The sequence below is a fragment of the Nicotiana sylvestris genome, chromosome 12, assembly GCF_000393655.2.
Source record: "Nicotiana sylvestris chromosome 12, ASM39365v2, whole genome shotgun sequence".
Lineage (NCBI taxonomy): Eukaryota > Viridiplantae > Streptophyta > Magnoliopsida > Solanales > Solanaceae > Nicotiana > Nicotiana sylvestris.
The window spans coordinates 150,006,235-150,019,139 of NC_091068.1; the positions used below are offsets into that span (position 1 = coordinate 150,006,235).

A 12,905-nucleotide genomic window follows, 5' to 3' on the forward strand; every position below is an offset into this window, starting at 1 on the left:
TGTGTTATTGAGATTATTATTGTAGTTTCCAGCAACAAAAGCTAGAAGCAAATAATAAAATAAAATAGAAACGTCAAAAAGAAAAATAAAAGACTTTCCTAATTTTCATTGTTAAGGCATTATATTGGACTTTTTTCAATACAAGTTGACTTACTCATTACCAGTATTTGAATTTTCTAAAGCACTTTATTAATGGTAGTAATTTATAAATTTCACATAAATACAATGGTTACATCTCCCATTATGCTGGTTGGGAAAAATAAAACACTTTCACATTCTATCACTGTACCAAATTATATTAATTTATCTTGGCTTAATCATGAATTGAGGGAAATTACTCCCATGTAGGCATGAAATGTAGATAATTTTTTGTTACATTGTGAATTTATGATGGTGCTAGCCCCTACTTAAATCTAAACTTACATTTCAGAGGTTAGAGAAACAAATACTCATCATTTATAAAATTAGTGGGTTAAGAATAAATATAAATCGACAAATATGTCTATATTTAAAAACCTATAAAAATTGCTTTTGAATTGTATTTTCAATTCCATAAATGATTGAAAAATTAATTTGATAAAAGAGAAACATCATTTAAATTTAAAATATAAATATAAAAAAAAAACCACAAGTTGGGTATGCGGAGGGATGTGTGTATACATATTTTAGCCCTACCTTGAGAAGGTCGAGATATGTTTCCGGTAGACCCTCGACACAAAAAAAGAAAATTTTAAAATGTAAGTGGTAATAAAAAATATATTTTCTTATAATAATTCCATATAATAGAAAAATGTGAGTATAAGTCCGTAGAATATTTTATAATGTTTAAAAATAAATAAAATATAAAATATAAAATATAACATGCGAAATAAAAAGAAAAGTACAGTGGGGTCAGGTTGTTGTTGCCTTCTTTCATTCATCAACTATATGTCAAGTACCTGGGAAGGCCATTTCGCGCCTCTTTCTTTTTTACACTTTCTCTCATTTGAAGTCCAAACTCTCTCAATTCTCAACAATTCTCAGCTCTTGAAATTTACTCATTGCCAGGTTCTTTAACCTTTAATTTTCACTTTACTTCATCTATACGTATGTATAAATTCATTTCCGCATTATATAATCTCACTTCTGTTGTATTGTTGCATTTGGTTCTGGTAATTAATTACCGTTGATCCTGATTTGGCAGCTCAAATATTTTCTTGTTGAACAAGAAAATTGTTCATTGCATTTCAATTTATATTTTTATTGGCCGATTTTGCTATGCATGTGATCATCTCGGTTTCCTTCATTTTACGATTTTTTTTATTGAATTTACTTTTGCAGAAGAATTTTAGACTCAGTACAAGTATTTGTAGTTTGATTTTAGGGCTTAGTTCGTCGTATAATAATTCATCCAATGTGGTTAAATTTCACTCTCTTTTTTTCTTTTGGATTTAAGTTACATACACGGATTGTGCAAAGATACTAGAGGCAGAGCCAGGATTTGAAGTTTATGGGTTCTGAACTTGTCAGTAAACTCATAGCTCGTTTAATTACTGGGTTTGCAATTAAATATTTATATATATTCAATGGATTTTCTAATATAAAACTGGGTCTAAGCAAAAGCTACTGAATTCGACCGAACCAGTAAACAATACACTACTGCCGCCCCTAAAAGATAATATCAGTGAACGTTAATGTGTGATAGCAGGTTGCTTACCATTTATATCGGATTACCCAATTAGGAGTAATACATATCAAGAGATTTACATGTAATTACCTAATAACTGGCCCAGTGTAAATATTTTTAAAATATCAATGCATAGAATTTAAACTCTTTGAAGTCGAAATTCTCTCAATCTCAATTGGCAACTCTCAACATTTTTCCACTTCTAGGTTCTTTCGCCTCCCTGACTCCACTTCATTCATCTGGATGTATGTGTAAATTCGTTTCCTATATAGTTACACTTTGATTTGTATAGTTACATTTGGTCGTCGTTAACTTCAGTCATTGAACTGGTTGCTAAAGTACATTCTTAAAGATGAAATTTGTTCATTTGACCAGTTATTTCCTTTTAAATTTGTGACGTGGGGTTATTTGCCGATTTTGCTATGTGATCATCTCAGTTTCCTTCTTTTTGCGAATTTTTAATGAATCATTTGATGTAACTCCCTTTATTTCTCATTTGGTTTTAGGTTAGATTCTATGGATATTAATTTCATCCAATGAGATTATTTTTTTCCTTTTTTCTTTTCTTTCCTTTAGATTTGGGGGGGGGGGGGAGCTAGCGTCAGGGATGATTGAAGAGGAAAGATCTCTACGTTACCCCGTTGTCCCAATTGCATTTAACTTTTGATGCGAATTTGGACACAGATTTCTTAAATTTCTGATGTGTAATATGTCTTTAGAAACTGAATGAGAAGTAATATAGATCAAAACATTTTTATAGGTAAAATCCTACTGTGAGTGCCTTTGAGTGTTTTATTGCTATCACCATCCTATTACATTAGTACAACTTGCATCAATTTTTAGGTTAGTGAATGTTTTCGTGGCTGACGTTTTTCTTTTTCAGTCATGATGATTTTGTTTTGTCCGTACGGATTTTTCAGGATGGGAGCACCGAGAAGAATGCATATGTTCGTACCTTACTCAGCACCTTCATCACCATACCTGGCAAAGAATGCTCGAGGTTTTAGGAATTTGATGATAGATCAACTTGGGGGTGTTGTATTTGGCTGCACGAGCTCTACAATGAAAGAATGCCTTGAAAATCAACTATTTGGTCAGTTATTCGGCCTTAATATTTTGGCCTTTGAAAAGGCATATATATATATATATATATATATATAGTTTATAATGTTTTTTAACTATCATGTGAGAGTTGATTATTACTTTATTCTTGTTTCATTTTGTCACCCTTTACTCAATTATACGCATATTGAAATCTTTGACAGGTTTGCCTATTGAACACTTTTCATATGTGAAAAATGTACATCCTGGTTTGCCACTGTTCTTGTTCAACTACAACGATAGGAAGATCCATGGAATCTTCGAGGCAGTAAGCTCTGGTCAAATGCATATCAATCCATATTCTTGGACATCAGATGGTTATGAAAAAACACGATATCCTGCACAGGTTTTATATCATGTTTTCTTCTTAGCTTTATCTGCTTTTGTTGATGCTTGCCTGGTAATATCCTAGTAGGGATTCTTATACTGAAACTTTGCTGTTTCTTTTGAAGGTTCAGATACGTGTCCGTCTGCAGTGTCAACCACTGCCAGAAAATCAGTTTAAACCAATAATATTGGATAACTATTATAGTCAGAACCATTTCTGGTTTGAGCTAGATCATGTTCAATCTAATAAATTGATCTCCAAACTGGCATCTCTTGCAATTGCTCCAAGTAAAACACTGTATAACTCAGCAAACTGGGGAAATATAATCCAAGATCTACCTGAAAATGTCATGATAGCGGATAATGGATCTTTTGAGCCACAAGTCTTGGAAAATAAGTCGTCCAGTTCCGTTGATGTGAACAGGAAGTTCGGTGCCGGAGACATTTCTCCTTGTTCAAAGGGCAGTGTTCTGCAGTTGGAGTCACCACTTGATTTTCACGCTGCACTAGATGAGAAGGATTTTATATACAAGAAACTCAGAGAATTAGTTCTTGAGCGTGAATGTTCAGGGGCCCCTACAAATGGACATGCAGAGGAAAGAACCAACTAAGTGCTAGGTAACCCTGTAAATGATGTAAGCATTGGCAAAGCAGCTTTTCGGAAAGCACGGCTTCCTGGAGAAGAGAAGAATGAAGAAAGCTCCTGTGACTCGGCTGTTTATCCTTCTTTTGTAGTTCAGGTTCTTCATCTTTGCGTAATATGTGCTTCTTTTCATCATGCATGACAGCATTTCTGTTGTACATTTGTTCTATGTGACTCAGCTTTCTCTCTTAGTGTAGCTGCTTCAAGGAATGGAGGAACTAATAGCTTTTAACGAAGAGCAACATAAAAAGATGGGTGGTCTGGAGCAGAAGCTGGTAAAACCTTATCTTTTTGCAATCTCAGTTTTATGGTGACACATCTGTTTCACGCTAAAATCACTTTTTCAGTGGTCTAGGCTAGAGAATTTTCTATATTTTAGACATCTTGGAAGGATGGTAAAAAATATAGCATTTTCCTCTTTCTTTTTGTTTTATGTCTGCTTGGAGAGGAAAGGGTGTTGGAATGAAAACTGCAACACAAAAAATTCTTATGTCAAAAGAATCGATAGGTGATATAAAGGAATTATGCAACACGTTCAGGACTGTCAGAGATCATTAGTAGGTAGTCATCCAAATTCGAAAAGGAACTTGATATTTTTTCATATTGCATATGGTGTCTGTTCTGTTACTCTTCATGAATCAACACGTTCATACTTGAATTTATGTTGCGTCTGCTGTAGAAGTAAAAACCAGATAATCATAGTGTTTTTGTCCTTTCTTATTCCCTTGTCTCCACATGGAATGTAGGCTGATATACAAGAAGAAATTAAACTGTTAAAAAATAAATGCTTGATGTTGGAGTCCTCAAATCCTTTGCGTACACATGCTGGTGAAAATGTGGTTGATTCAGATGATGTAGCACATCTGAATGATGAGTCAATCATCCTAGCTGGAGGATATGATGGTGTATCGTGGTTATCGGCCTTCGACTCATACTCTCCTTTAAATGATGTCTTCAAGTCACTTAAGCCAATGAATTCAGTTCGATCGTTTTTCGCACTTGCAAACCTGAGTAGAGAAATTTATGTATTTGGTGGCAGATGTGGAAGCTTGTGGTCCAACGGAGGTAATGCTAGTAGTCCCTTCCTTCACATACCCTCCTTTCCCCACCCCCTTTCTCTTAAGTTGCTGATACTGATGTCACTCTCTTCTTGTGAAGTTGAATCATATAACCCCGCTGATAATAAGTGGACTGTGCACCCTTGTTTGAATGAGAAAAAAGGTAGCTTATCTGGAGCTGCTTTAAAGGACAAGATCTTTGCAGTTGGCGGTGGAAATGGAATTGAAAGCTTTTCACAAGTTGAAATGTATGATCCTCAAGTAGGTCGATGGATTTCTACACGATCCATGTGGCAGAAGGTTTATTCTATTCCTTGCTCACTTTGGCAACAGTAAAAGTTAATTGCAATGCGACAGCTTATGTGCATTACCCTTGGATATTATTCTCATCCTCTTAATTTTTGTAGCAAGTCTTTAGTGTGGTCATTTATCTTCATTTTTCCATGGAAGTTCTTTTGTCTCTACGTTGTTCAATCCTTTAGTAGTATTCAGGTAATATGAAGAAATAAACAAGTGAGGAAACCTTAAAGAGTTGAGGGGAAAAATTGCAAAATGAAATGATGTGTTGTTTAGCAATTATTTTACCACAATGGCCAACTGAATTCGTCTCATTACTGGCTAACTAAAGACAATATGTTGTCTCTTTCTTGTCCGGGCTTCCATTTGCTTAGTTTTCTTTTTTTTTCTTGGACTATGTCTCTTAAGTAGCATCCATTTGTATCTCCATTTTCTTGCTACAAGTGCTAAACTATCTCCTCTGACATGAATGTCTACCATGCATGTACATCTGCAGCGATTTGCTCTTGCAGCAGCAGAACTTAATGGTGCACTATATGCTGTTGGTGGATTTGATGGAAACAATTATTTGGCGTAAGTTATTGCTGAATTGCTGTTCTTTTCTTTCTTTATAATGTATATGTGCCCAAGAAGCTTGACATTTGGGCGTTATTTCTCCAATCATTGAATTGCAATTCTCTTTGATCTTTCCCTGAGAAAGGAGAGTTGCTTGTTGTTTTCCAACATGTGGTCCATTTTAGTGCTAACTGCATCGAGATGTTTTAATAGAAATCTGCAACAGCTCTTTTATTTCATATAAACAGGAGGATTATCTGCATGTGTGAAAGTAGTCGAGTCTATTTTTAGTTTTCTGCTGTGTTCTCTTGTAACATCTTTCTTATTAGCTATTACCTCAGGACTGCTGAAAGATTTGACCCCAGAGAACATTCTTGGACAAAAATTGAGAGTATGAGCACGAAAAGAGGATCTCATGCGTTGGTTGCTTTGAGGGGAAAGTTGTATGTTGTCCTTTTATAACTTTTTTGGATTGTATATCTTTGGTACTGAGTTATGTCCTCAAGAATAGAAGTATTTTATCTGAAGAGTTACTAGGGGGGTTTATTAGGCATTGCCCGCAACCTTTATTTGGGTTGAATTTCTTCTTGTTATTCACTTTTAGCGTCATTTCAGATATGCACTTGGTGGCCATGATGGGTATCAAATGGTGCCGAGCATTGAGATATATGATCCCCGTCGTGGAACATGGATGATTGGGGAACCAATGAACTGTTCTAGGGGGTATTCAGCAGCTGCTGTTCTAAAGGAGTCCATTTATGTAATCGGAGGGGTTAAATCTGATAATGAAATAATAGACACGGTATATAGTTATTTATTTCATTGTTTTTGTTATGCTTAGCTTCATTATATACAGGTTTCGGTTCTGGTAGCCAACGCTCCTTTTTGTGATTGCAGATTGAATGTTACAAGGAGGATCAAGGTTGGCAAACAACTACCTCGAGGGCTGTCGGAAAAAGGTGTTTTTCCTCTGCTGTAGTTTCGGAGGAATGCTGAACTATGCCTTCTTAAGCATTCATGCTGTCTCATCTTGGGCACTCTTTGTTCAAGAAAGGTCAATATCTGCTGTTTTGGTATAATGAATATGGTTAATGCTTAGTAGTAGCATTTATGGAACATTAGAAAGTAACTAATTCCTATTCCTTGACTTCTTTTCTCTGTACAGAAAACAGAATGTTGAAACTTATTGACAATTATGGTATAGTTTGAAGTAGTATTGCTGCAACGCAGATAGTTTTCTGCAACTTCCTTCTAAGTTAAAACTTGTGCACAACACTTAGATGTTTTTGCACCCTTAAATTTGTTGCCTAGCATGAAATCAGGGTAAAAAGTTGAGTTTTAGGGGATTTTGATGATCCAATAATTTGTCATTTCTATCTGCTTATGATCACATATACTTAAACATAAAGAGTGTGTCCAAAATTTTGAAATATTTGTGGCGATGGGGGCTGCTTTATGTGACTAGAGATTTAGAAGAATGCAAAGAAAGGAGAAGATAACATTGGCTGGACTTTAATAGACTTTTTTCACAGTCAAATTAACAATTAAAGAGAAGAGTTTTACTTGTCGGGCTTGCTGTATATGTTAGTGTCTCCTAAGGTTTTACATGATTGTATTTTAGTCTCTCCTTCACTAAGATGTCTATTATGCTTTCCAAGACTAAAATCTTTAATTTTCTTTTTCTCATTAGGATGAAATAACAAAGTTTTCAGGGATTACTAGGGTAAGGAAGAAGAGAAGCTAATTCTGTAGGATTCTATTCTTTTTACCAACTCATTTCAAATATCCACATTTAGATAAGACTTCTAGCATTTAATAAGAAATTTATAAACTGAAGATAACGTAAAAAGTACTCTTCAGTTTCAATTTGTTTGGCATCATTAAACTAGGGACATAGCTTAGGAAATAAAGAATGATTTCATTACGTCATTTTTAATAGGAGTATATAAAAACTACCAAAAGTACCCTTATAATGAGGCCACACTAATCATGTCAATTACTAAAAAGAGCACATACAAAGGTATCAATCTTTTTCCGATCAACAAGAAAAATATCAAGTCAAATGTGACAAAAGGGGTCTAAATTTTAATTTTTTATTGTTACAATTATTCATATTCAATGGAAAATTTACTACTTTCCTGAAATAATAATTGTTAAAGAACTAAAGAAGAAAAAGAATAGAATGAATAATAAGAGAGCAGAGATCAAATTCTAGCACAAGCCAAAAAGTTAAGATGATTTTTTCTTATTTTTGTATTAGTGATGAATAGGTAAACGAACTTGTTAAAATGAAATCAAATTAAGGGAGGTAAATATAACACTATTATAAACTATATAAGGGAGGTTAATGTTACAAAGTAAAACCTCGGGGAAAAATTCTGAAACTAAAGAAGCTAGGGGGTTTATTAAAGAAATGAAGCAAAGTGCGGAAGGTCAGTACTTTAGGGTACAAACACAAAACACCCAATCTTTTTATTTGGTGGAGAAAAATAGGCATTGTGAAAGATTCGAAGCTAATTTTGAGGGTTTCACAGCACTGGTCGAGAACAGAGAGGAAAAATGCCGTGCCTTAACATTTCGACAAACGTGAATTTGGAGGGAGTTGATACTTCCTCTATTCTTTCTGAAGCTACCTCTTCTGTTGCCAAACTCATCGGCAAACCAGAGGCCGTATGTTCACTTTACTCCTTTCCTATTTTCATCTAAATTCAATTACATAGATGCACAAATGTTAAATTTTAGTACTATTTTACTTTAGATCGCTTTTTTTTTAGCCTTGAAATGCCTGCACAGTTACAAATATACACTGATGTTAACTTATATGTGTGTATTTTATTGGGTGTCGTTCTGTGTGCTTAAGTTACTTGTACACTTTATGTCAAAGTTCCAAATAAAACAGTAATATAAAATTACATAAAGAGTACTGTACAACAACATTGCCTCAATCCAAAGCTAGTTGCGGTCGACGATGTAACTCGTCTCAGTCCAGTATTTAAGGTTCTCTAGCACTAGAAATTCTGAGCCGAGTGTCTACCGAAAACAGTCTGTCTGCCTTATCAAGTAGGGGCAAGATCTGCATACACCCTACTCCACTTGTGGGATTACACTGAGTCTTTGGTTGTTGTTGTTGTAGCACTAGACATTCTCTACATTTCCTATAGATGGACGAATAGACAGCCAATAGTGAATCTAAAGTAAATGTACAAACATGACTAAAACGTAACTCCCAATTAGTTGTTATTGCATACATGAATTTGTTTCCCATTGCAATAGAAAACCCTATGAACCTTATCAAGGTTACTATGTTTTGATATTTTTTTTGTTGGAGATTGATCAAAGTTTTGTCTCAATGTACAACCTAAGCTTGTAGGTTTGGAAAATACTGTTTTCCCCAAATTGAATGCTCATGTTTTGGCACAATGCGCGTTTGTTAGTTGCTTGAGATTGTTTACCAAATGTTTTGACTCCAGTTTCATGATTCTTACTCCGGCTAACTTGTCATTTTTTGTTCACTGCACATCTGTCTTACAGAATGAAAATCAAGGATCAGAAAGGGCAACCTTAACATCTTTAATAACCAAAATTATTTGCAATATGCTAAACAATCCTATCTAAGTTCTATTATTTAGGATGGAAAGGAAAGAGTAGCTTGGAAACATGAGTAAATAGATTAGTTTGACTTCTAATGCACTATATTTCTTGTTCATTCCTTTCCTCTCAGTTCTATCCATCAAATCAATCAACCCTATTATGTATTTGACTGACAATGAACTTCAAGAGCGGAAGAGCCCCTAAAATTGAGAGGAGAAAAGTATTGATGTTACCGAGAAAAACTGTTGGTCGAGGGGAGACCAATAATAAGCATTGGAATGTTAGATATTGACTGAGGAGGAAAAAAGAGCTGTTTTGCTGGTGTTTCTCAAAGATAGTTTTACGAGAGAATCAGTCTCTGGCGTTTGATGAATTATTAAATCTAACTAAGTAGAAAGTAATGGCCTATTTGTATCAAATTCATTCGTGGATGAATACTTAAGCAAGTAGCTTCACTCTATGGTTTTGCCTTGTACTCTATACAGAAGCTCAATTGACATGTTCTAGTGGCGTTTTCTAATTCGGATGGTTTCTCTGGTAGTACATTAAGATTGCTTTCATTGTGCAGTATGTCATGATTGTGTTGAAGGGATCGGTTCCCATGTCTTTTGGGGGTACAGAACAACCAGCTGCCTATGGTGAGTTGGTCTCGATTGGGGGCTTAAATGCTGATGTTAACAAGAAGCTCAGTGCTGCAATTGCTGGCATACTTGAGACTAAATTGTCTATCCCCAAATCTCGATTTTTCCTGAAATTCTATGATACTAAGGTAATGTGCTTGGCTTCTTAATATTTCAAGGATGGGTAAACTATCCGCATCTCTCTCATTGCATTCTTCCTGTTTGTTTAGGCCCACCAAAGTCAAGAATGTGCACAATGTCTGCATGCTTTACACCAGTGCTAGATCATGTAATTAAACTTTTCACCGTCTAAGAACACGAGGAGAAGTTTTATACTTTTCTGATTCCTTAAATATTTGTGAATATAGTGTTCTACTTTAGGGGTGTCGGTCATATAGTATTTTGTCCTTTTAAATCTGACAAGACTGATGACTGTTGCTCTTTTTTTTTAGGGTTCCTTCTTTGGCTGGAATGGATCTACCTTCTGAATTTCTATTTCACAATTGGTCATCTTTGAGCCACTTATGAACTGTATGTATGTGCTTGGATCTGTATTTGCCAAGTAACTTGATACTATATCTTTTCTTGTAACTTGGAATGATGAATGTCTGGTCCTTGTTGTGACCGATGGAATTATCCTGCTTCTAAGCCCTATATTTGATCTTGGAAACGTTGTCTTGAATAGAAGGTTCGAGCTATCAGCACTCTTATGCAATGACATGATATCTTTAAAGGAATAAATTGTTTCTTGGAACTAAAGCAACTCATGTTGTCATCGCTGAGATTATTTTGTTCATCGTGTAAGATGCTCACATGTGTGCATGTTCTTGTTTCATCCGTATTTTCTCATTTCTCTGCCTCATTTTGTTTGCATGCCTACCGAGGATTGCCTAGACTTGGTTTTCTTATCCTCTTACGTTTGTCATGAAGGCTCCATAATCTGCTTTTTAAACTATGACTCAATCATTAGCAGATTTGTTTCACACATTTCACGAACTTGGTATTGTGCTATTTCTTGTTAGCTTCGTCTTTCAATGCATTCATTTATCTCATGATAAATTTATTAGCTCTAATTGTCGTAGTATCTTTTGTTGTTTTTTATTTTATTTATATCTTTTGCAAAGAGATGTCAAATCAGGCTTCGAAGTCTTGGGACAGTCTAAATCTTCTCAAAGCTCAATGTGTTGATTGCTTGGGTAATTTTCAACTAATTATAACTTTTTGCTGAGGGAGATTATTCGATGTTACACATATTTTAAGCTCCCTTATTCACGTCTTAGCACAAATTATTTAGTTGTATTTGGCAATAGCGCTAAATCTTTTTGCTTTAGGAACGCTGAAGTTTGCAGCTTCACGTATATTTGTGCCCTATGGTTAACGTTGTTTTGTGAAAGTGCGAAGTTTTGCTAAACCATAAAGTAACAAGGAATACAACATACCCAGTATAATCCCACATAGTGGGGTCTGGGGAGGGTAGTGTGTACGCAGACTTTAACCCTACCTTGAGGAGGTAGAGATGCGATTTCCAATAGACCTTCGGCTGAGGCAAGAATAGGTACCACAATAATAACAAGAAAACAAGATGGGTCAACACCGAAAAACCATGTAAAAGCAGCATACATAACAAGATAGTAAGATGATCGAAATGAAAAAAAACGACAGGTACTCAAATAAGCCTACTACCAACCAAATGCGAGAGTATGTACTAATACTACCGATATGAATAATCTAGACTACCTAACCTACTATCCTAATCTTCGGCATCCACACCTTCCTATCACGGATCATGTCCTTCACGGAAGGAAAAAGCTTTCTTATACTGTACGTTTGCACAAAATTATATTCTTGTACTTATCCTGTGATTCCAGGACAGAGGTAGTAGTAATATGTGCTTAATAAAATAAATCGAATCGAGGTAGTAGTAATATGTGCTTAATAAAATAAATCGAATCGATGTCTCGCATTAATCCAAAAATAACTAAAATCTTTCTGATGTTTATTATTAAAGCAAATGATTAAATCGTTTTTCTTTTACCCATAGGGTATGAGTATGATAGTGTGTACGTCGACCTTACCCCCTACTCCTGAGGAGTAGAGATGTTGTTTTCGATAGACCCTCGACTCAAGAAGATGAAAAAAGACTGTTGGCCTAAGTAAATGTGAAGTTTTGAAGACTGACAAAAGGAACTCAAATATGGACCAGGTTCATCTTGTGAAGTACAGTCGTGATCAACCCAAACATGTGAAATGCATGTGACGGAGATAAATCTAACTTATCAGAAGTAATATCTCCTGATCTGATCGAAAAGGTTGCATATTGGATAAAGAGAGAAAGACTCCTTACACGAAGAGAACACAGTTTAGGAAAAGGATAGAATTAGAGTATGAGATCAAGTAGAACTTTTCTACCATAGAAGATTAGCATCTGTATCCCAGTCAATCTCTAATTACTAACTCCTTAAATATCAGTATTGTTCTCTTTTACAGGTAATGCACATAAGCAGAAGTTAAACGTGAATTAGCAAAATAGCAAGGCAATTAAGCAATTTACGTGTGATTCAAGCGTGCAATCCTGAAGCTACTTGAACAAGATAGAAGAACCAGTTCCAAGTGTCTAATCTTTTATTCTAGTTCGATTGTAGTAGGTGATTTTACATTGTACCTTTCAGCTTTTATAGAAGCAATTGTATTAGGTACTTAGAGTGTTCAAGTTAGAGTTAACTTGAAATTGTCGCAACAGTTGACGCTGTGTGTCACAACAAGATTAGAGTTAATCCTAGGTTTACAAAAGAGTTTTTGTAAATGCAATTTTTGGCCCAGTGATTTTAGTGGAAGTTTGGGAAAATCCTACTGAGTAATAGGTCGTGGTTTTTTTACCTTTTGAACCAGGTGTTTTCCACGTAAAAATTTCTATGTTCTTTATTTTTCTTACTAATTATTCCGCAAACAGCAGTAGTTGGAACACATAGAAGAACCAGGTCCTTCTATAATCAAGTTAAGCGAAAATTGGGTACCACACAAATCACCTCCCTAGTGTGTGATATTGT

General features: G+C 35.1%; 2 protein-coding genes across 2 annotated transcripts; both read left to right on the forward strand.

The window, feature by feature from the left end:
* Window positions 1–2,671: 2,671 nt before the first annotated feature.
* LOC104246679 (uncharacterized) lies at window positions 2,672–6,643 on the forward strand (the record flags this gene model as incomplete). Its single annotated transcript, XM_070164653.1, has 9 exons — window positions 2,672–2,759; window positions 2,932–3,113; window positions 3,220–3,642; window positions 4,484–4,802; window positions 4,896–5,095; window positions 5,589–5,665; window positions 5,989–6,090; window positions 6,263–6,449; window positions 6,545–6,643. Coding segments are annotated over 9 exons (1,677 nt in total), but the record flags the coding sequence as incomplete, so codon positions are not given.
* Window positions 6,644–8,082: 1,439 nt separating this feature from the next.
* Window positions 8,083–10,621, forward strand: LOC104246674 (uncharacterized). The gene is made up of 3 exons (XM_009802540.2): window positions 8,083–8,317; window positions 9,807–10,007; window positions 10,311–10,621. The coding sequence occupies exons 1-3, from the start codon at window positions 8,207–8,209 to the stop codon at window positions 10,344–10,346; spliced, it is 348 nt and encodes a 115-aa protein (XP_009800842.1). The 5' UTR covers window positions 8,083–8,206; the 3' UTR covers window positions 10,347–10,621.
* Window positions 10,622–12,905: the final 2,284 nt, after the last annotated feature.

Excerpts from the sequence above, each read along its gene's own strand:
- LOC104246674 (XM_009802540.2), top strand. The coding sequence starts at position 8,207 with ATGCCGTGCCTTAACATTTCGACAAACGTGAATTTGGAGGGAGTTGAT. Across the intron at positions 8,318-9,806 it reads TCATCGGCAAACCAGAGGCC|TATGTCATGATTGTGTTGAA; the intron begins GTATGTTCACTT and ends TTCATTGTGCAG. Across the intron at positions 10,008-10,310 it reads TGAAATTCTATGATACTAAG|GGTTCCTTCTTTGGCTGGAA; the intron begins GTAATGTGCTTG and ends CTTTTTTTTTAG.